This window comes from Crocuta crocuta, unplaced genomic scaffold, assembly GCF_008692635.1.
Source record: "Crocuta crocuta isolate KB4526 unplaced genomic scaffold, BGI_CrCroc_1.0 scaffold167, whole genome shotgun sequence".
Taxonomy (NCBI): Eukaryota; Metazoa; Chordata; class Mammalia; order Carnivora; family Hyaenidae; genus Crocuta; species Crocuta crocuta.
The window spans coordinates 4,769,186-4,793,052 of NW_027532406.1; the positions used below are offsets into that span (position 1 = coordinate 4,769,186).

Below are 23,867 nucleotides of genomic sequence, written 5' to 3' on the forward strand. Positions count from 1 at the left end.
GCCTCCCCATGTGGCTTTGGGGGAACAGGTTTCCCTCCCTGACGCTGGGATCCTAAGCACATAACAACCCAGGCTGGTGAGGGGGCTGGCAGCTCCTGATAGGGAAGTAAGTAAAAGGGGCCGTTAGAAGTCCCAAGGCCAGAGGTGGCCTAGGTTCCGGGTCTAGGAGGCCATGTGCCCTCACGTCGCAGCAGCGGGCAAGGGATGCCCCCACAGATGTGGAGTTTCCTCTCTGGGGTGCGTGGGCGAGGGGAAGGGACCCAGGGGAGCAGGGTGGGGGGGTCGGGACAGCGTACACGCAATGCGGACGTAGGCCCGGCGACTCTTGGTGGTGCCCGCGGAGCTCCAGGCCACGCACTGGCACCAGTAATCCTCCAGCCCGAACAGCTCCTCCACCTGCTGCCGCGACACCTCGATCTGTACCTCTCGTACCCGCAGGCCTGGGAGAACGAGACAGGGGCATCAGGGGGAAGGTCGGAGGAGATGAAGCACAGGCCACGGCACTATGACATCGGTCTCTCTTCCACCCAGTGCCTCCATTTCCATCTATTTTTTCATCTCCTCTGACTCCACCCTGGCCCAAGCCACCCATCCGCTCACCTGCAGACTGCACGGGCTAACACGGGCCCTCTGCCCCTGTCCAGCCCGTGTCCTACCCCACAGCCGGTGTGTGCTCCTCACAACACACAAATGCCATGTCATCCCCCCGGCTGTGCCCCCAGCATCACAACGTAAAGAGCCAAATCCCCCACGTGGCCTTTTGGCCCTGCACAATCTGTCCACTACAGCCTCACTGGGTATCTTCCAGTTCTTTATGGTCTCCCCTGCCACAGGGCCTTTGCACACCCAGTTTCCTGACTGGAACACTCTTCTGTCGCCTCCGTGCCCTGTGGGCTCCCAGCTTTGGGCTGGGCCTCACTTCCTGAGGGAAGGCCGCTCTGACACTGGCCCATCTCCACCCACTCCCAAAGGCCCATGCTGCACACTGGGCTGTATAGTTATCATCCTCCGCCCCGCCTGATTTCCCCACCACCCTGACCACTCTCTGGAACCGTATTATCTACTGACATGTTCGTTATACACTTCCTGCAAGAGAATAAAGCAGGGCTTTGCTCTGCTCCCTGCTGTGGCCGGGACCTGGCAAAGAGAAAGTGCTCCGGAAATAAGTGAAGAGAGCATGTGGCCTGTCTCTGGTTAGGAGCTGGAGCTGGTGGGAGCCCTTCTTTCTAGGAGCCCCCTGACCTCTCAACCGCTCCCTACCAGAGCCTGGGGGCTTCCCCAAATCCACCAGCCTACCCGGAGAGGATCACTCACCCTTCTGCCAACCCTCGATAAAGCCCCTTATGCTCAGGGAAGGAGTGGACCCTTCTGGATTAGGATGCCCCATCCAAAGCTCTTCCCCCAAGCTTGTGGGAGGACTGGGAGGCCCCTCCTCCAGGAAGCCCTTCCTGACTGCCCCCATCTCAGAATCCCTAAAGCTGTTCCTCCCTGCCATGTGTCCTAGCTCACCCTCTCATGCCTGCACGTGGGCTCTGGTAAGCTTCTCGAGGGCAGGATCATCAACTGCACACGCTGTGGTACTGTGGTATGGTGGGCAAGTGCAGGGCTGGATGGTTGGGCAGGTTTGAGTCCTGGCCCCATCCTCACTCCCCAGCTGTGTGACCTTCACTAAGTTACTCAGCCTCTCTGAGCCTCAGTTCCCTCGTCAGAGTAAAACAGTCAGGGTAAGCGGCAGAGCAATCAGGGCGATCGCGCTACCATAGCGCCCAGCCAAGGCTGAGCACAAAGCTGTTCCGGAAGGCTGTTTGGATCTCATCCGGCCCCTTCCTTCCCACGTGTGGAGAAACTGCAGCTCAGAGAGGGTCAGTGGCAGGTCCCAAGTCCCACCTCAAAGTACCCGCAGAGCTGAGATCCTCTATCTGGCAGCTTGCCCTGGTTAGAGTTCTGTCCCCAAATACATGACCTCTTTGGACCTTTCCCAGTGAACTCACTACCTTAACTCTCCTGCATCGTGGGGCAGGATGGCCTTTGCACCGGGAGCCCCAACAGCGAGGAAAAGCCCCTCCTGATGGCCAGGGTTCTAAATACCAGGGGGCTGGGGTTCTGCCACTGGGGGGCACCGGGAGGGCAGAGGCTGCTTCGGGAGAGTGGCCCTGGCCGCCCGCAGAGGCTACCTGGAGTCCTGGCAGCACAGAAGGGGCCCCTGCCCCTATTCACCTGGCTGTGAAACTGGCCCTCTCAAGGAGGGGGAGGGTTCATCCATCTGGAAGCACCCAGCCGCTGGACAGAGAAACCATCACCCAGTGGGCGGACAGGGACCTTCCGTCTCTCAGATTTGGGCCCCAGCGCCAGGTGCCCCCCACTCCAGCATGGTGGGCCGGGACACCCAGGACTGGGCTCTTGTCCCAACCTGGCACCAGCTGGTAGGATGGGCTCATCCCATCTCTTCTGGCCCACGGCTGTCATCCTCTGTGTTTCCAGAGCCTCGCAGAGGGCCAGGGTGGGGAGCAGGAGGCTGAAACCAGCCACACTTCCGCCAAGGGAGCGCCCACAGGACCACGGTCTATTCTTTGTAGCTAAGGGGACATGAGTGCCCCAATTTCTAGGGCCAGCAGCGCTCGTGAGCATGGTAGTAGGGAAGTAGGCGCCACGCTGGCACTAATACTAGTAACTGCAGGGTCTGTGAGAGGCCCCAGCGGGGCACACCGTCCCTTTGCTCCATCAGGACCCCAACCAGAGATCTCTGATACAGGCCAGAGGGGCTCAGGGGGACAGGGAACTTTCCTCTTCAAGAGGAAAAGCCGGCCCAGGAAAAGCCGGAAGGGGGATGGAGGAAATGGGGTTTCCTGAGTGCCTGCTGGGTCCTGGCGCTCCGCTCCACCCTGCGCAGGCCTCTCCTTGTTCCACACCCACCAGGACCTTCCATGAACATCCCAGGTCCCAACGAGAGGAACTGGGGCTCACAGAGGGTGAGCGACTTTCCAGAGTCACAGGGAACAGGGGCAGCTGGGGGTTTGTTCCCTTCTTTTCCTCTTTTAAACATTCCCGTTTTTATTTTTAGATTTTGGGTGAGCCTGAGACTCTAAATCTATTTTTTAAAATTCTTTCAGCATTTTGGTAAAATATACATAACCTAAAACTTACCGTTTTAACATACACAGTTGAGTGGCATTAAGTACATGCTGGGGTATGGTTTTAAGCCTGGGTGGTTCTGAAATCTGCGAGCTTTTCACAGGAAAAAAGAAGTTGGAAGGAGGCAGAAAGGAGTGGGGGAGGGTGACGGGAGACAGACAGACATAAGGGAAAAAAGAGGGATACAGAGAGACAGGGGTGGGAAGGGAGAGGGGCAGGAGAGACAGAAGGAGAGGAGAGAGGGCTAAAAAGGAGAAAGAGAAGAATAACGAAGAGGCGGATGCGGCAAAACCAAGGCTGAGGCAGGGTGAGAGGCTCCCAGAGCCCGGGCTTGGCTGGGGCTGCTGGACACTGGCAGCGAGCGGCCCCATCCCTGGCCAGAACCTCGGACAGGCTCTCCACCCCAGAGGGTCCTGTACTATAAACAGGGGCCTGGGGACAGATAAGCTCCCACCTGGCCTTGGGGGCACCGCTGGGGGTGCCCTGGAGACCCCACGATCACCTCACCCTTGGGGTCTGGACTACATCCTACAGCACCCCCTCCGTGGTTATTTACCCGATAAAACCGACCTCTTCTTTAAACTGAAAAGAAGTGATCTCTATGAAGGACACACAGCATTCTTATGAACAGAAACCGAATAACTTCCTGCAGATACAGAGGCCCTCAGGCACTCACGACGGTCTAGGATTCTGGTTACGTGCCAGGGAGGGCGCTCTTTGTTAACCAGGAAGCACAGCAGGTGCTGGGGTGCGTGTGCATGCATGCGTGGAAGAGCTCTAGCCCCCCCAGACTGCTCCCGGATGGAAGTGGGAGATGGAGAGAAACCAGAAGAAGGAGTGAGCCCTCAGCAAGGACTCGGTGCACTTTCATCAGATACCCCAAAGTCACACTGGGACATATGGTCAACCCTCGGGGAAATACTGATCCAGGGTGAATCCCAGAGGGGACAATGAGGCCCAGGGGGGCGGCCACGGCTGTGTGAAGCCGTGGGTGGAGCCCCCCGGCCTGAGGGTGCTGGGGGTGGCCAGACAAGGGGGGCAGGCCCACCTGTGGCCTCATCCAGGCCCTCCTGCGTCACATGGTCATTCTGGTTGACCCACTCGCCGTTACACTTGAAGTAGATCTGCGTGGCGGGGAAGGCGCGGCAGCGCAGCTCCACCGGCTTGTTCTTCACGATGTAGGCATCCTGTGGCTCCTGCAGGAAGTGGGGCAGGGGCTCAGCCGGCGCCGAGGGGAAGGAGTCGGGGAGCACCTCGCTCCCAGAATCAGTGCCTGTGGAGGGAAGGCAGGCGTCGTGAGGCTGCAGGCTCCGAAGAGGGGTGGGCAGCTAGAGACCCGCCGGGACGCCCTCCGTGACCTCCCGGGGGCCTCAGTTTCGCCATGCCACCCGGCTCTTAAGAGCTATGATACTGTGTGAATTGACTTCTTTACAGATGGAGCAGTTGGCGTGGCTTGGGATGCCGAAGCGATCGATCCAGGCGAGGACGCCCCCACCCCCCGCCCTCCCCAGTGTCCCCTGCACTGGACCTCCGGAGCCTCCCTCCAGATCCCATGGTGCTGTCACGGCACGGGGAGGGCTGGCGTGGGGAACTGCGTCCCGAGCGCAAGCCAGCCTGGCGCTGCCCCTGAAGCCACAGCTGCCCTTTGCAGCCAGCCAGGCTGATGGAAGTGGGGGGACAGGCCAGGGCCCACAGAGGTGGCTGCACCAGGCCTGGGCGCCTTGGTGCTAGGCCCCACCCCCTCCGCCAGGAACCCCAAGGCAGGCAGCAGCATCTCGAGGGAGAGACCCCCTTCCCAGAAGCCTTTACCCAGAGCCTCCCCTCCTCTGGGCTGTGTCTCTGTCTTAGCAAAATCCACACCCTCCACCCTAACAACAAACAAGGGGACTTCAGTGCCTGGGGATGCACACAGGCTGTGCCCGGAGCAGTGTCCTCCCCTCAGAGGGGCCAAATGGGCCGGCCCGCATCCCTGGAAAGAACAAGGTCTCAGGAGGTGAGACAAACAGGAAGGGAGGGGGCTGGCCACCAGCGGCAGTGGGAGGGGGGAAGCCAGGCCAGGCCAGGCTATTGGTTTTCAATTCACTTAGGAAAACTGACTTTCCAACACCAAATGCCAAAGCATCAGGTGGCTGGGGTGAGCAGTGGGGGGCCGTCCTCCTCTGCTAAGCTCCAGAGGAAACCGTGAATGAAGTCGCGGGGTGTGCACCTGCCCAGCCCCTCTCAGCCACCATGGCCCTGTCACTGTCCTAGGGAGGGGAGCGGGGAGAGGGCCTAAGAGGCGCACATGGTCCATGGGATCAGGCACTTACTTATCTTCCAACCCAGGAGGCCACGATGGGATGTGCTCAGTGCCACGAAGTCCCCCTATGGGCAAAGGGGCCTGACACGCCCAAGCTGGGCTGTCCCGTGGTGGACCAGGCTATCCCTGGCTGCCAGCTCTGGGTCCAGGGAGGGGACAATTGTGTGTGTGTGTGTGTGTGTGTGTGTGTGTGTGAGACCTATGGGAACAAAGGGGAAAGCTGGCAAGGTGTGAATCCAGCTCCATCCAGCATGTTCTGTGTGGCCCAAGGACAGAGCCCTGACCTTATTACATAATCTCTGAAGATGGCAGGAGGTAACACCCTCCCCTGGACTGTTTTCAGAACCATGTGAGATAGGCATGAGTGCCTAGGAGCGGCCTGTGCACAGTAGGTACAAGTTGCAGAATGAAAAAACGGCAACGGATGCTTCTCTCACGTTAGGTCTGTGTTTTTAGTTAATTTCCTGGAGCAACTCTGTAAGGTATTTAATATTAGTCCTCAGTTTATGGATGGGGAAACTGAGGCTAAGAGACATTAAGCCAACTTAATGTCCTCTGTTCGAGGGCACAGAGCCAAGGTTTGAACCCAGTAAACAGGCCCCAGGGTGTGGGATGCCATCAGGACTCCACACCGCCTGTTACTGGCATAGCTCCATGACAGGGTAAGTGTCCTAGCATCTGAGGATCCTAATAGATCCGGACACCAGCCAGGACCCTACAATTCCAAGAGCTCTCTCATTAAAGGGTTGGCAAGGCCAGAACTGCCCTTGTTTCAAAGCTGAAGAAACTGAAGAGCATCCAAACAGGGCAGTGACGGACCTCACTGGTCCCAGGACGTCACAGGAGACCCCCTGGTGAATGAGCAGCCACACTGGGGACAGCCCCAAGGATTCTGGGGCCTCTGCACCCGCTTCCTTCTGCCAGGCAGGGAGACACCTTGGTAGGCAAACTCCCCGTGTTCTGGGAGCCTGAGCGGTTGACGGCAAGATGAAACATTGCCCAGGGAGCAGCTGGACACTGGCCTCCCACGGCTAGAGAATGGGGTGCAGCCAAGATGTAGCAGGGCCCCCGCAAGGCCCCACACCCCCTCTCCCACTGCCGGTACCCTGCTTCTGTCTCAGGCCTGAGGGGTGAGCGGCAGGGTGCAGGCTTGAGACTCAGACACCTTTGGGTCCGAAGCAGCCCTTCCTGACCTCAGGCACCCCATCTGTGAAATAGGGTACCAGGCCCCACCCCCGGGGGTGGCGGCGGCCACCAGAGAAGGTGCACGGGAGCCTGTAGTGCAGGTGCATAGCAGCCCTGCCTCCCAGCCACACGGCCCCCAGCCCCCAGCCCCCAGGTGATGGCCGCCCTGGCTCTCTGCGGCACTGCGGGCTGTATTTACGACTTTGTTTTATAACCCTAATGCGGCGCATTTATAAAGCAGGCGCAGACACAGCCGAGGGAAGTAAACATTAGACATCCATTAGTGCAGCAGGCCCCAAGTCTGGCAGCCCCCGGCCCCGCCCTCCCCGCCCCAGCCCTCTTCTCCACCCTGGCACTCATCTCTGGCCTTGACAGGGAGAGGGCTGGGCATCCTCCTCAATGCCTCTCTGGCACGGCAGTGCAGCTCTGGATGTAGCTGCCTCCACCTTGCGATGTCCCCACCCCCCAGGCATGCTGGATTCAGACGCTGCCAGGAAACAGGAACCAGGTCTGACCTGAGAATTCCTGCCCAGGTGGACCACCGGCAGACTATATGCTTGCCAGGCATGTAGTAGGTGCTCAGTGAAAGCAAACAAGATAAAAGCGGGATGGGGAGGGGTACTGCCGGAGCCTGGGAAACCGCTAAGGTGGGCCCCACCCTAATCAGGGGACACTTCTCTTCCACGTTGGCCCTGGCTTGGGTCCTAGCGCCTGAGGACCACCTGAGCCTGCCCAGTGGGGGCCAGCCTGGAGGGAGAAGAGTAATGGAGTCTCTGGGTCCCTGGGTGCTAATTCCGCCCGATGCTTTCACAGGACATTTCATATGACCTCCTGAGTCCCTGCAGCGATGCTGACAGAGGTCCCTACCCTTCTCTGGTCTTTAGTGTCTTGGTAATTTTTACCCCAAGAGTCAAAAGAAATCCCTAATGGTTTATTAAGCAGTTACCTCCGAACAACTTGTGTGTGTGTGTGCGTGTGCGTGTGTGTGTGTCCCCTAACAACTTGGTAGCCGTTTGAAAAAATTACACGCATCCATTGAAAGAAAAAAATATTTGTATCCCATTCCTAAAGAGCCACAATGACTTACTAAGGGGCATGTGTACTCCCTGGGGCTCTGCACAAGTTCTCAAATCCTGGCATCAGACTGGAACCCTCCACCCTCATCGTCTGTCTCAGAGAACTTCCGAATGCCCAAAGCCCACCTTTGCACAGATGTGATGCCCTGGAAAGGGAAAAAGCATGGTGCGATGTTGAAACCGTAAGTTATCTTGAGCTAACAGTTGTTCTGATGTCTGACAGCCATTTAGTATGTTGGTTTTTTCTTGAAGATTATGAACATCTCACTGCACCCCTGTGAATGTGCTGTGGCACCCTGGGGTGCTTTGGTCCACAGTTTGAGAACCACAGCCCTATGCACCGTTAGGCACTATTCTTATGCCCATACTACAGATGAAGAAAGGGAGACCAAGAGGGATGATGTAAATGGCACAGAGCCATAAAGCTACTAAGTAGCAGAGAGCTAGGGAGCAAATGCAGGCAGTCGGACACCTGAAGCGGACTTCAGAACTGCGAGTGGCATTTGTTCCTATGTGCCAGGTGCTTCGAGTATTTCACCCAATTTACTTCCCACAAGCCCCAAGGGCAAGGATTATCTTCCCACTTTCCAGATGAAGACATGGGGCATCGAGGGACTCGCCCGAGGTCCCCTGGCCAGTGGGAGGAAGGGCCATCTCTCTCCGTCACCTGCCTCCCTGGTGTTGCTACTGCTCTCCCCTCGGCTCCATCTTTACGGAGGAGACAAACGCCCGAGGAGAGTCCCCCCGCGGAAGAGAGCTTGCTTCTGCCAGGCCAGATCCGGATCTGGATTTCCTGCTGGTAGGAAAACATCCCACCTGAAGTGCATCTTTCTAGAGCAGGGCTCACTTGAAATGTAACCTGCCGTTATAGTCACACACGCGAATGGACCAGGCATCTCAAGATGAAGGGATGGGAGACGCATCCATGTAACCACACACGCTGGAGACGAAGCACCCCTGAGGCCGGGAGCTCTGGGCCTGCACCCCAGCGGGGGACTGGCACTGCTCTGGGCCGCCATCTGTAAACCCAGGAAGCCCATCAAGCCAGTCTCACAAGCCTTACTCCGGTCCGACCACTTTGAGATTGGAAGACCCCTTACGTGGAATCAGCGTACGACGGTGTCCTACTGGGTACATTTTTTTTCATGAAGCAAATTTCCCTAAAGTGTGGTCACCTTGTTTTGCCACGGGTATTCCTAGCTCAAAGGCCCAGCACGGACCGTGGTCGCGAAGCACAGGGTGAGGCGAGCCTGGGGGCAGGAGGGAGGGGAGAGGAGGAACTATTATTTGCTGGACTCTCCCACCCGTGCCCAGGCCCTCCCCCCAGGCCTCAGACCTCGAGGACCAGCAGCACCTTCGGGTGGGACCTCTTGTGGGTGCCAACCAAACCGTCACTTGCAATTTCCCCACAGCTGCCTGCATGAGGGCTCTTGTCAGCTGGTCTCGCTTACATGCTGCCTCACAGGGACAGAGGTGACCTCAAGGGCCATCTTGAACGACATCCCCCATCCACTCTATCCAACCTTGACTCACATACCTCCAGGGACGGGGAACTCACCACTGCTTTTCTCAGCCAGGTTCTCCTTTGGACAGACCTAACAGAAAAGTCCTCCTTGCTTTCGGCTGAAATTTGCTGTCTGAGCTCCCAACCCTCGCTACAAGTTCAACCTCTGAGGTTACGCAAAACAGCGTGCTTCCCCTCCCGCATGACAACAGCTTCCCAGCCTCTGGGGTGCAGGGCTGCCTGGCCTGGCCTTGTTGCCGTGCTTTCAAATATTCACGAGACACGGCTTGGCACTCTCTCACCGTGCATGCTGGCTTCCCCATGGATGTTTTGCTCACAACGCACTTAAAATGTGGGGAGGAGAGGTAACGAGGGTGGGGTCTGGCAGCGCCAAGGTTCTTCAGTTCTAGGGCTGCTCTAGACAGTGGGGAGCACACCACACCTTCGGTGTCCCTCCCACTACCCCTCAGTGTTCAGGATGGGGCAGCCAGGCCCTAGGACGTTCAGATGCTCCTGAATGGGGAACTGTCACAGAGGGCTTCTGCTTCCCTTGCGGTGACCCTGAGAGGAATGGGTTCAAATCCCCACTCTGCCGCTGAGACCTTGGGAAGGTTGTTTCACTGCCTGGGGCCTCAGCTTCCCCATCTATATATGGAAGGGGGGAACAGGCAGAAACATAGAAAGCACAATCGAAGGGGCCTGGAGTCTTGCGTTCTATCAGCTCAGAGAAGGAAAGCGACGGATCAACCTCACCCAGCAAATCAACAGCCAAGTTGGACTAGAGTGCGGTTTCTGATTCGGGGCTGCGGAGGGTAGAAGGCACAGCCAGCACAGGGGTGCGGGGAAATGCTTGGTCTCCGTATTTCCCCTGCCCGGGATGGAAACTCACTCCCATCCATGTCAGCCAGGTCTGCCTCTGGTCTGGCCCAGGGCGGAGACCTCAGCCTGAGGCGCCAGCGGTATGCGGGGCCTTGACACCCCCACCTGCTCGTTTTTGTCCCCAGGTGGGTGACAAGGCCAGCCCTGAGACCCCTTGGCTCAGGACCAAGGGGCGTCTGTAGCAGAGCAGGGCCGTGTGTCCCCAGGGCTGGCTGGCGTGAGGCGGTGCCCACACTGGTGGGGCAGGCCTGGGAGGCGAGAAGGGGAGCAGGCGGGAGGTGAGGGAAAGAGAAACACCCCACGCTGGGCACATTTATCACTGGCAATCAGTCTTTCTCTAGCCCCTGGACACGGGCTAATTCTCGCCAGACTTGACCTCCCACTGCATGGAAAATCTCTTCCATTCACTGTGAGGCTGATGTGCTCAGTGGGGAGTGGGGAGAGTGGGGGGGACGGAGGCCACTTATTATTATGTTTTAAAAACACATAAACCCCCCGTGGAAGGACCCCTCCCTGGACACAAAGCCCTCCTTCCATCTGGCCCTGGCTTCGAGCGGCTGTGGGGTTCAGGCTGGGGCCCCCCTCAGAGGCGGTTACAATGGCCGTTACTGATGACAAATGGGGGCTGGCGTGCTGGGGGGACGCTGAGCTGCTTCTAACAAAGGAGGCCCCTTGCACAGCCCTTTTCCCATACCCTCTGCAGACCTGCCTGTGCCCATGACATCACTTCCCGTGCTGCCCACAGGAAGTGGCCTCAAGGAGATGGCCGGCCGTGGCAGAAGCTTGCATCCTGAAGGGGGCGTGTCTGGCTGATTCTGAGAAATGGATCGGTGGCAAGTGGAGGAGCTGATGGGAGGCTGGAGACGAGGCCCCGGGGTAGGCAGAGAATCCTGGAATGGAGCCCACGCCCATTTTACGGGGGGCCCGCACCTCTTACAAAGTCAGGAGGGACACTAGGGTTACTGGCCTCAGGCTCCCAGCGGTCCCTGGGGAGGTGTATTCCACACTCAAGGGTCCAGGCCCTCCCTCCCCACCTTTCCTTCAGTCCCTGGGCTCCTTCGGCCTGGGCGACTCTAGGGCTAATTTTGGGGTCCCCTTTCCAAGCCCCAGGTCCCAGGGTGTCACTATGCCTGGAGGCTTGGGCCTTCAGGAGGGGGCATTCTGCCTCCCCTCTTCTCTCTGACAAGGGGCTCAAAGCCCTCCCTCATCCATCACATTCCAGATAATAACCATCCCCCAGCACACAACATGATAACAAATATCACCAGTACAACGATCCTGCGAAGTAGGCATTCCATTTCACAGATGAGGAGCCTGACGCTCAGGGACATGAATGAAAGGACATGCTCAGACTCCTAGCTACCGAGAAGCCCCAAGCTCTTGTTAAACCACAGGCCTCCTTTGGCCCCCAATGCCCCTGAGGGATTAGCAGGGAGCAGCTGTTTTCCTGCCCGTTTTGCAGATGAGCAAATGGAGTCTTGCCAGCGTTTACTAGCTTGGCTGGAAGGGAAGAGGGTCTTGGCTTCCTAACCCCAGCACCTGGCCTCCCTGTCTCCCTGGGCCTGACAAGTCCTAGACCTGTTCTGGGTGCCCCGGCCAATCAGAGATCCATCCTAGCCCGGGGCAGCCCCCAAGACATACCCTCAGACACGCACACTCACACCGGCAGACACACGCGGCCCCCATGCACGTCCCCGTCCACAGCCCTCTCTCCCCTGGAGGCCCAGGGAGCGCCAGCTGAGCTGTGACAGCGAATCCTTTCTTCGGGCCATTTGTGTCCATGCTCTAAGGCAACAGCAGCGGCCCAGGCCTGTGGGGACCCCTCTCTCCTCCGTTCAGAGCTGGGACGGGGGGAGTCTGAGCTGCGCTTTCAGCCTCCGCCAAATGCCCGGCGGCGCGAGTCCTATCTCAGGAGGCCTCCCTTTCTCTCCCCGGCGTCCCGCCCGAGTTGTGGATGGACCTGGATGCTGCTGGATAAACCTCCTAGATGTGCCTCAACCACATGGCGGCCCCCGCCACCCGCCTCGGTCTCCAAGCCCCTGTGCTCCCGCTCAGACCGCCTCACTGTGCTCCCCTCTTCCCCCCTTCCCCTCAAATCCACTCTCTTCACAGCAGCCGGAACATCTCATGAGATAGAAATAAACTCCTCTCCTGCCTACACCCTCTGGTGGCTTCCACTTGCACCTGGGATGAAGTCCTATTCCTCCGACTTCAGATGCTGACCCATCATCACGGCGCTCCAAGCCACCCATGCGTGCTTCCTGCCCCTTGAACATGGCTCCTTTATTCCCACCGCAGGGCCTTTGTTGTTGCCTCCTTCTGGAATGCATGCGCCTCACCAGCCCATCTCCCGATGCTCCCGTGGCGACCCTCTGTCACGGAGGCCTCCTCAGTGCTGCCTGCCCCTTCCCAGTGAGGCCTTCCTTGACCGCCCAGTGTACACCGATCATCCTCTGCTCTCCCGGGTGCGAGTTTGCGTTGTCCGGGGGTTTACAGCTGTTTTGTTTATTTCTTTGTTTTTCCTGACAGTGTTCGTCTCTCTCTGGAATACCTTCTTCCTGTATTTGATTGTGTCTGGACAGGTCTGCTCTCTGGAAGGCAAGCTCCTGAAGAACCTGGAAATCCTGTTTGCTTGTTTAGCTGGGCCTCCTGGGGACGCAGGACTTTCTCCAACACTGGGGTGGCAGGTGGAGGTGGGAGGGAGTGGCCAGGGGGCATGCGCACAGGATGGGCTGGCCTGAGCCATGGGAGGCGGCCCCTTTGGAAGCCCTGTGCTATGCTGTAGGATGCCACTAACCTCAGGGGCCATCTAATTCCTGTTCTCTAGAATGAAGATCAGAGAGGGTGTGGGCTGGCCTCAAAATCACACAGCACCCGAGCAGCAGAGCCATGAGAAAAACTAGACCCAAGATTCCCAGGGGAGGAGAAAGGACTTTATTTTAAAAATCTTCCTTAGGGGCGCCTGGGTGGCTCAGTCGGCAAAGCATCCAACTCTTGATTTCAGCTCAGGTCATGATCTTAAACTTTGTGAGACTGAGCCCCTCATCGGGCTCCATGTTGTCAGCCTGGGATTCTCTCTCTCTCTCTCTGCTCCTCCCCTGCTCTCATGCACTCTCTCTCTCAAAATAAATAAATAAACATTTTTTAAAATCCTCCTTTTCCTTCTAGAGAAAATGCTTTTTTCTTGTTTTTCTCTGATTATAATTTTTTTATTTTTTTTTATTTTTTTTAAGGTTTTTTTTTTTTATTTATTTCTAGAGAGAGAGAGAGAGACTGAGCAGGGGAGGGTCAGAGAGAGAGGGAGTCACAGACTGAAACAGGCTCCAGGCTCTGAGCTGGCAGTCAGCACAGAGCCCGACGCGGGGCTCGAACCCACGAACCGTGAGATCATGACCTAAGCGAAAGTCAGACGCTTAACCGACTAAGCCACCCAGGCGCCCCAACTGATTATAATTTTTTAAGAAATAAGAATGAAGGGGCACCTGGGTGGCTCAGTCGGTTAAGCATCTGACTTTGGCTCAGGTCATGAGATCGCAGTTTNAGAATAAAAGTAAAATCAACCCATTCCACCCCCAGATTATGAGAATGGACACGGGACGTCGGTCCCCTCGGACTTTTTTAGACATAACACATCTTGTTACTTAAGGAGGTGTCACCATATACAGCTGCATAGTCTGTTTCCCTTGCAAGGCTGTTAACTGTAGACTTTTAAACCGCTTTAAACCTCCAGGGAAACGCACAAGGCATCTCTCTAGCGCTCCACACAGTCCCACACGTTGCGCCGTGGGCGCAGGCCAGCTGGCCTAACGGCCCCTGGCACAGCTTCCCGGGCTGCCGGAGAAGCCGCAGGATGCGGACGCGGAGCTGGTGCGGGGAGCCACCGGGCACCGACAGCAGGTTGGCTCTGCGTTCGGGTGCTGGGCAAAAGGATGCCCAGCGCCCTGTCCCTGTCTTCCGGAAGAGTCAAAAGCCCCTGGGGACGGCCGCTGGCGCAGGGGCTGCCTGACAGGCAAGGTGTCTGCACGCCCTCCTGGAAAGCCCAGAGTCAGGCCTGTTGTTGGGAGGCCCCCAGGCACGAATTTCCCCTGCCTCCCCAGCCTCATGCTCTAGGCCTGAACAACCCCTCCTCGCAGAAGGGGAGACAATGCCGACACACCGCAAGGTGGAAAATCGGCTATGATCCTTGCCTACTGCCGCCGGCACTGTCACCTCGCCTGGCCAGACCCTGCCCCAGTGCTGGCTGTGGGCCACCTGCCAGGCACCGGGGAGGCAGCTCAGACCCTGCCTGGGCTACGGGCCCTTAGACCTGCGTCTTAGCCCTTCACGTCCAGAGAGGGGCAATGACTCGTCGAAGGGCAAACGGCCAGTTAGTGGCTACAGCAACCCTAGTATCTTGGCATCACATTCGCACAAAGAGAACCACAGTGGGGACAGAGAGAAAGGGGCAGAGACTCTGGCCTTTGCCAATCTGTGAAATGGGGCATGGGACAAAGGAGGAGCGATGAACAGAGGTGGAGGCAGAGGGATGGGGAGAGGGTCAGAGGAAGAGACATCTGAGCATGCCAGCGGCCGAGGGTACGTGTAGCAGCGTGGGGACTCCTCCTCGTACTTTTCCAGGACTGGAATCCACCTGGGTTTGCACTTGGGCCCCGAGAGCAAGGGAAGAAGGTGGCCATCCATCTCTGGTCTCCGTCCACACTTTTGCTCTGCGTCTTCCACGTGGCCAGGACTGGGCTAAGGTTCCGTGGCCCCAGGGAAGGCAGACCTTGCAGACTCAGGCTCCCAGAGGTGGGAGTCACCAGGCTCGGGTCACACAGCAGGTTAGAAGCACAGCTGGACAAGAACGTGGGCATCCTGGCACTCAGCCCAGTGCTCTTACCCTTGCCTTCCTCTGGTTCTACCAATGGAGAAGACCCTGGCCCTGGGCCTGGGTGAACAGCTGAGTTGTCAGCAGTTAATATGTGGGGAGACAGGTGGCCGAAACCAATGGGAAGTCCCAGATGGCTGCTCACATTTACCTGGAGGGGGACAGGGTGGTGGGCAGTAAATCCCACTCCTTCATTCATTCATCAACCATCCTCGCCTCCCCTTGATCACACCTATGGGAGGGCCTTGGAGAGCAACGACCAAGCTTCAGTCCCACCGAGGAGAAGCTCACAGAAGAAGTTCAAGGTTAAGGATCCAACATCTTTTTTTTTTTTTTTAATAGTTTATCGTCAAGTTGGTTTCCATATAACACCCAGTGCTCATCCCCACAAGTATCCTCCTCCATGCCCATCACCCTCCTTCCCCCCCACCGCCATCAGCCCTCAGTTTGTTCTCAGCATTCAAGAGTCTCTCATGGTTTGCCTCCCTCCCTCTCCCCAACTATTTTTCCCCTTTTTCTCCCCCATGGTCCTCCATTAAAGGGATCCAACATCTTGACTCAGACTCCCGCTCAGTCAGCCTCCAGCCTAGCCCCACAGTCATGTGACAGCCCTTCTGCCTGCTGACCCACCATCAGTGCAGAAACAAATCTACAGCTGTGTCTGAATATCCTTCCTTCTCAGTCAGGCAGCCAGCCCACCTCCTCCAGGAAGCATGCTTTGAATACTTCCACCTTGACTGCCATTGGGATTTCTCATTCTCCGCCCCTATAATCCCTCGTATTTTTCTTGGACTGAAACACACGGTGCTGTCATTGGCTCGTGAAGCAACCTTGGGTAAGCCGCTTCCCTCTGGGCCTCAATCTTGCCTTCTGGGAAATGGGGCCACTTTTACATGCTTCACCCCTCCCAGGGTAGTTGGGAATATCAAGGTCCCAAATGTGAAACTATTTTGCCAGGTGGGCAGTCCAGTGCTCTGGCTGGTTTTCATCACTGCGTTCTGCAGGAAGAAATGGGGGGTGGGGATGTACCTTCCTGGGCCCTGTCAGGGTCACTGGCTAACAGTCTGACCAATAGCTCTAGGTTTTTCCTCTGGGTTCGAGGTGCCCCCCAGCCACCCCACTCATAGCCCACCCTGCCCCAGCCTCCCTGCTGCTGCCCCGGCCCACTTGCTGATGACCCACTCAGTGACGACGCGGAGCTGCAAAAGGCTGATGCAAGCTGGAAGGAGGGAATGAAACAGACTCGCGTGGGGAGGGTGGAGCTCCACCCCCGGCCCCAGGGACTCCCAGCCCTGCTCCTGCCTGCTTGTTTGTACCTGCTGATGTAATCCCTGGGCCTCCTTGGCTCAGGGCTCAGCCTGCTCACCTTGACCTCTGAGCCGGTGCCAGAGGAAGGGTGAGAGGGCAGGTGTCCGGCCCATGCACTGAGGGATAGAGCTCTTCTCCGGGGAAGGGCAGCTGGGCCCCAGGGAGGGCAGAGGGGAGGAAAGAGCTTGGAACACAGTATGAAGAAGAGCAGGACCTGGGTCAACCCCAGCTTTGCCACCACGTCCCTTCAGGGATGTCCCGCGGCTCTGAGCCCTCAATGTGCCCTCAGCGTGCCACTCTTGCGTGGATTTCTCCCAGGGGGTAAAGATGTCTGAGAGGGGAAAGGAGACAGGGGAGAAGCGTGGCTCTGTGGAAGGAAAACACCAGAAGAGTCCTGATCCCACCACCCCCAGCGCACTGCGTGACTAGGCCGGCTGCCTGGGGTCTTGGCTTATCTGTAAAATGGACACAATCTCAACTGTGCTCCCTTCATAGAGACAGCTGGGGCCAGAGGGGTGAGAGTGTGACACCACACTAAAGCATGTGGGTGGCTCAGGGGACCTGGGGACAGTTATGGGAGGGTTCTCACCAGAAACCTGGAGGTGGGGCTGTGCTCTCTGCCGGGCCCGGCCCCAGGAGCCTCCTCATGGGGAGGAAGGCATGGTAGAGGAGCCCAGGGCTCCCCAGGGCCCTCCAAGGAGCCATCAAAAACACGCAGGTGGTGAGGACAAGGGCCAAGACACTCTCCTGGAAACCGCAGGCCACTGCGTGCAGCTGAGGGCCCTGACCCCATGAGCCCTGGGTCTGGAGGTCACCAAGACTCCAGACCAATTCTCACACCCGGTTTCCCTGGAGACGCCCTTGCTCTTTAACTGAGAAAGGGGAAGAGAAATGAGCTTCCTGCGGTTCATGCATCTTTTGGATGTTCCCTGAAGGTTCCTGAAAGACAGGGAACCAGCCCAGTGGGGATGGCGTGTCTGTCTCAGCCACCTTCGGCTCCGGGGCAGTGCAGTGACCTTCGGCTCTGCAAGGCTGCTTCGGAGGGAGGGCTGCACTCCAGGGGGGATTCGTGGGCTTCCCTGGCCACACAGGTCCACCATTCCCTTTACGATGGCCTTGAGTCATAGCGGGTCCCAGGGGTAGGCCAGCCCGTTCTCAGACACTGCACCAACTGAATACTCCCAACAACCTCTAAGGCAGTCCAATCTCCTGTACCCAGGACACTGAGGTACAGAGAGCCTGGGTAACTTGCCCAAGGTCACAGAGCAGGGTCGTTGGCACTTCACTCTGGAGCTTGCTGACTCTAAGACCCCATCGATTAACCACTACGCCAGTCGTTCTCAAAGAGCGGCACGCACCGGGGTCACCTGCACTAAACCCCAGTCCCCTGTGGCCCTCCTCCTCCTCCCCGACCTGGTCCCCCCTCAGCAGGTCTGCGGTGGGACATTTCTAACAAGTTCCCAGGTGCTGCCGCTGGTCACTATGCCCTCTTGACTCCCAACAGCAATATAAAACACTTAGCACATGTAACAGTGCTTAACCGAGTCAGCTCCCTTCCCCTGAGCGTCTGTGATTCCGCTGCAGACGTGTCAGAAGGAAGTGACCGACTCACACGGCAGCACGGGGCCGGCTACCTGAGCTCGAATCGGGTTCCGGTGTGTGGCAGTAAGGATGACGGCTGTCACCTGCACCTGCGTTCTTGTACATTACTGCTTAGCCTCTCTGGGCCTCAGTGTCCTTTTCTGCAAAATGGGAGTCAGGATATTGCCAGGAAGGAGTAACACATTATATACCAAATGGCTCAGAGTGATGCCAGGCACACATCACAAGATTTATTGAGAATAAGCTGCATTCCCGTTTTTACTATTACCATCGTCACTATCTTTCCAACAGTGCCATGAGGTTGCTGTGACATCCACCTCCACAGTTTACCCAAAGTCTCTTAGGTAAGGAACTTGCCCAAGTCACCAAGCGGCAGAGGAAAGATTCTAAGCCAGGGTTGGGAGCCCGGTGGTAAGGGCTGTCCCCACAAGCAGAGAGATGCCTACTCTGGCCACTTCCTCCACAAAAGAGGGAGAGCTGTTTTCTTATTTACGTTTCCTGCACTTCCTTCTAGGCCCCCCCGCCCCCACCCCCACCACTCAGCGCAGGGCACAATGGTGTCACTGCTGAAGGGAGAATGTCTCCAAGAGGGAACCAAAGCTGTGACAGCCACCACACTGGGTGACCTTGGCCAGCCAGACCCCTTCCCTCCCCGTCTGTCCATCTGTCCCCTGGCCTGCTCCTCTTTACTGGGCACTGCCAAGGTGTAAGGGATGGCTCGGCATTGGCTAGTGCAGCCCCTGGGAGAGAGGACGGTCAGGTGCTTGTCGTGAGCCCCTCTGTACCCCACATCCTCTGGGATCTCAAGTTCAAAACAATAGAAGCTGCAGGTTGCCCTTGATGTAAAGGTTTCGTAGGCATCTAATTTTAGCTGAGAAATACTCGGCCTTTTCCCAGCCGTCATCACCGCCAAACTCGATGCTGGGACAAATGGCCTTGCTTTTCCTCTCCAATTGTTCTCGGCTGGGGGGCTAGGGGCAGAGTCCAGCTCAGGACAATTGCCTTTGTGTCTGCTTCCGGGTGGCTCTTAATAACTCAGCAAAGAGAATGGGACAGCCTGGCGTCCTCAACCTGGAGCTCTCAGCCTCTCAGCCAGGGCCTCCCTACCCCCATCCTGGCTGTAGGGTGTCCCCAAATGTGGTATTTCTATAGCATTTGCTGGTCACAGCCTCCTCAAATACCCAGGGGTGGTGGTGGGGAAGGAGTGGACTGCTGAGGGTGCCGAGGCCCAGAGAGGGTGGGTCTGGCCTAAGGTCACACAGCGCTCTGGCTGAGCTGGGCCGGGACTGTGTGTCCACAATCACGGCCCAGCCCTCTTTGCACCACATGAAGGAGAAAGGCCACCGTGTCTAGGCTTCCATGGAGCGCGGGGACACCGCAGAGCAGAAGACCCCAGCCTGCAGGCCTCCATGCTTCTCCAGTGAAGACGCCTGGAAGGTTGCGTCATCACCTCACCGCCCCTCACCTGGCTGAGTGCTTCTGCCTGAAAGGTCACCTCCCCAGAGGGCAGGGCCCTGCCTGCCCTTCCCCGCTGCACCAGGGCCTGGCTCTTCCCCTAGCCTTTCTCTTCCTTATTGCCCTCAGCACCTTCTCATGTCACACACTCGCCTGTGGACTTCCTTGTGTAATGCCCAAGTCTCCACCAGATCCTCGCCCCGATGGGGGGAGGGGGACAGGTGCCCCGTGGGAGTCACAGCATTTAACCACCTGTGTGGGCTTTGGGCTAGGGTCCTCGAGCTCCTGCTCGAGGCTGGGGAAGTGAGTCAAGTGAGGCTGGGGAAGGGTCCCAGGAGAGTGAACGGGGCAACTGGGGACACTCGAGCTGTGATGCGGTGGCTGTTGGCCACCCCGTGTGGACATACTTGGATGTTTTCAGCAGCAAGATGTCCTTACCGGCGCCTTCCACCCGAACACCATCCCCGGTTGGGTGGTACACGTGCGCCTATTGCTGACTCCCAGTGCCAGCGTGGCACACAGTAGATGCTTAATAAATGCTTCTTACATGAATGGATGAGCCTCCTGGGCTCCCCTGGGTCCTTTTCTCCCTGAGGAAGAGGCCTCCATTCAACCTATGCCCCACTCTTCCCATGAATGGCTCTGGAAGTAAGAGAAGCGAGGAGCCTTGGGGAAGGCCCCGGGGCCCCACCCTGGAGAGCTGTTTGCTGGCCTTGCAGCCCCCAGCTCTGGCTGGCCCCCACCACCCCAGCCGGGACCCAGTATGCTATAATTAGAGTCCCCCTTCCAGGCTCCGGTAATGACGGGTGTCGGGAGCCAGCCCTAATTACAGCCTGGTTAAAACGAACGGGAGCCGCCTCCAAGCCAAATTACAGAGTCTGTAGCCGGACTCCCTCCTGTCCTGCTCTCTTTTTATGGGGCTGGTTAGAGGGAGGGACCAGGGAGTTTACGGAGAAGCCAGCTCAGGCCGGGGTTATGGTTTCAGCACCGCAGAGTGCAGTGGAGAGCTGAAAGTCTGGGCCTGTGATGCTTTGAGACTGCCCTTGAACCTCCCCCGCCCCACCCTCATCAAAATTCCCATCCATAGCCCAAGTCAAGAATGGGCAAAGACACTGGCTCTTCTGAGCCTTTCACGAGCACCCCCATCTTGGGGCCGAGCGCGCTGCATGCACAGTTGTATTCCACGGGCATGGACACCTTCACCCCTACTTCACCAACCACGATTCAGTACCTAATGGACTTGTTCCGAATCCCACAGCCAGTAAAAGGGAAACCCCCAGGGCTCAGCCAAGTGCACACAGGGAGAAGGTTCTGGAACACAGGCACACACCATCTTGCACCATCGGGGCACAAGAAAGGGCTCAGCAATCCTGAGAACAATGAGTTTTGGGAGTCAAGGTCTGAGAGGCTCAGTGAAGGCTCTCTTTCCCTTTTGGAGACAGAGAAATTGAGACCAACTTCCACTGGCATCTCAGGATCCAGAGGCAGTGCCAGGATGTGGGAGGCCTTGTCAGACAAGCCTCAGAATCTCAGGAAGGTAGAGAATATGAGGGTTGTAGAGAAAACCTAGTTAGTGTGCAAATACACAGCATAATGGCCCATCCCGAGGCTGGGACAGACATTACTAATCAATCACCAATCTCCACTTGCCTGAACAGGGCGACTCAACACAGGACTACACCCAGTCACACCAATCAAGTGATGAAAAAAGGATTCCAGTACCCCTGATTTGAACTGTCCCCACTCACCCCAACCCAAGNTGCCCTGACCTAAGGCGGCTTTCGTAAGGGACTGCGGAGGAATAGGCTTGCTCACCCCTGGAGGTGTCCCAGTGAGCCGGTGACAACTTCTCCACAGGGCTCCGAGCTGCCAGCACACCCCTTTCCTGGGCCTCTTGGCTGGGCTCTCCTCCCAGCCCAAAAAGCTGGCTTGGGCCACCCGCTGCCCACTCACCACAATTNCCCCACCCCCGCCATTCTCCTGCCCCTGGCATCCCCCGCTCTAACAAGCCTCTTCAATAGTGCCTTTGATCCAGCCTCTCCGGACAAGGACAGCCTGGTGCTGGAGAGGTGGGTCTGGGGGGACAGGACCCCGAAAGGATGGGCACAGCCCTGAGGTCCTCACTTTCACGGGACTCCCCCAGCCTCACCAGGATGACCAAAGGCCTGGGGCCTAGAGGCCCTCCAGGGGAGGTGAGAAAGCTGCTGAGGTTTCTGGGAGGGGCCCACCTCTCCCAGCACTGCCAGGCCTGGACCGGAGGGCATTTTCAAAAGGACACTTTAATTAGGGAACAGGGCGGCCAGCCAGCGGGATTATAGGCCACACCCGGTACCATAAGAGGCTTCTCAACTCCCAAGCCCAGCCTGCCTCTTTTGCCTCCACCTCCCGCCATCTCCTCCCTGGGGTTGTGAGGAAGGGGGGTGGGGGCCCTGAGCGCCCCTGCTTGCTGCCCATGGTAGGGCCCCTGGAAAGAAATGCTGTGTCTCAGGTGTGCTTGCTCGGGCTCAGTTTTGGATCTCAGGTGTGGAAACACGAGGGCTGAAGACAGCTGGCAGAAGCAGCGAAGCCACCCTCTGGGCAGGAGGCAGGAGCAGTTCTGGGCCACCCTTGTGCTGGGCCACGAAAGGGAGTGAGCCCGAGAGCTTCCACCCCGACCCTGTGTGCCCTCCACCTCTCTCCACCTCAAGGGCCAATGACGAAGGCTTGTCTCCTAGAGGCTCTGGCTGGGACCCAGACGGTGCTGTTCCAGGCACCTTCCCCAGCACAGTCAGTGTTCTTACATCCAAGTCGGGCAGATTTGGAGCTGCCGGGGGCTGTCTGCCTCCAAATATCAGGAGTGGGTCGGGGGGCATAGGCTGAGAGGCACTGTGCCCACAGGTCTTCTCTGTGCTCTAAGGTCTTCTCTATAAAATGGGGAGATGCACACGAATCTCCCAGGCCTGTCGTTCAGCTCAACAGTCATGTATGTGAAAGTAATCAGCACGCAGTCTGGCTGGAGTGCTCAGGAAACTCAGGCTGCACTTGCTTAAGTCTAAATCCTGCTCATACATTAACAGGCTGGGTGGCCCTGGGCAAAACACTTCACGTCTCTGGGCCTGAGTTTCTTAATCTTCAGATGGGGTGAAGAGTAGGCTCTTCTTGGAGAAAGAAAGTGCTTTCTAACCGGTAACGGGCTGTCCACCGCTAAGATTAGCCATGATTCTTTTTCTAACGAACAGCTAACCTTACCCTCCCTCCACCCTGCCCACGAGGGGAGGTTGGGACATTTCTGTTCCAGCTTCCTACTCTCAGGCTCAGCCTATGTCTTGTCATTTGCCAGCAGGCTCTCAGACAAGTTGGTGACTGTGGGTCCTCCGACAGGGAGGGGAAAGAGGGGCTCTGGATGTTTAGTTCTCTGGGGAAGAAGTCTTTACCCACTGGTGATCCTCTGCTCAGCTGGGGACCAGCTCCAAGAGAAAAGACAATGTTGGGGTATGGTGGGGACATGGGTGGGGACCTGAGTAACCACGGGAGCACATGGGCCTGGGTGGGAGCCAGTCAGGCACAGCCCATCTTTGGTTCTTCCTGCCCTTTCTCAGAGGGAACTCTAGAAGTTCCTTGGGATGCCCCTTGGATGTGACCTTGGATTAAGTCCCTTCCTCTCTCTGGACCTTCTTCTTCTATAAGGACAGTCTCCAAGGATGTGGTTTGTCCCGCTGCTCTCGGAGGCTCGGAGTAGAGGATTCAGGGAAAGGCACAAAGGTAGCCAGCCCCTCCGCATGGCTCAGTGACAAGCCAGGTGTCCTGGGGTCCCCAGGGCTGGGTCTGAAGGGATGTGGGGTGGCCTCTGGACACTCAAGAAGAAGCAAGAGTGGTTGAAGCACCAGGGCGTCACTGCAGGACCCCCTGATGTGCAAGCCTCGCCTCCCATCCTACACTTGGCCAGCAGGTGGTCCAAGACCAGCACAAGGCCATGCGTGGATGATACCTCTAGCCTAGACCCATCCTGGAGGTGAGGGCACCCACATCTCACCAGGAGGGTGCGGGCCCATGCTCTCGGTGGAAAGGGCCCATGCACCCTGGGAGACTCTTTGCTTCTACAGCTGTGGGATTTTAGGCAAGTGATTTTCCTCCCTTGGGCCTTGATTTCTATGCCTGGAAAATGGAGCTGTGAGGAGCCCTGGCCTGGAGGATAACTGGGAGGAATGAGCGTGACTGCATGTGGCACACTTAGTCCAGCACCTGGACTGAGGCATTCACCAACCATGCCGGGTCACCGCAGTGCCGTCGTTGGCCACGTCGCTCCAAGTCTCTGGGCCCCTGTGCGGCATCTGGGAGGTGGGTGTCAGGACGTCGCCCTCTGGGAACAGACGGCACGTACGACAGGCACCAGCCGGGTGCATAGCAGGCACGCTGGGCGTCTGCGGGAGCCGCTGAGGCTGGGTGGCCTGGCAAACCCCCCACCCCTCCAACCTGGCTGCAGCCCGCCCCAGCTCTGGGGAGGGAACAGAGCCTCGCCTCTGCCCTGCAACAGGCACGGCTTTGCTCCCTCCTTCTGGCTGTCAGGCCCCAGACACTGCT

At 57.7% G+C, this 23,867-nt stretch overlaps 1 protein-coding gene across 2 annotated transcripts in view; it reads right to left on the reverse strand.

Annotated features, from left to right (window-relative positions):
- The window catches only part of UNC5B (unc-5 netrin receptor B), a 79,400-nt gene that overhangs the window by 14,566 nt on the left and 40,967 nt on the right, over positions 1-23,867 (reverse strand). For both annotated transcript variants that reach the window (XM_077778536.1, XM_077778535.1), the window contains exons 2-3: positions 4,181-4,405; positions 297-440 (exon numbers count right to left, since the gene is read on the reverse strand). In XM_077778536.1, the coding sequence (XP_077634662.1) occupies positions 297-440; positions 4,181-4,405 (369 nt within the window). The remainder of the gene's footprint in view (positions 1-296; positions 441-4,180; positions 4,406-23,867) is intronic.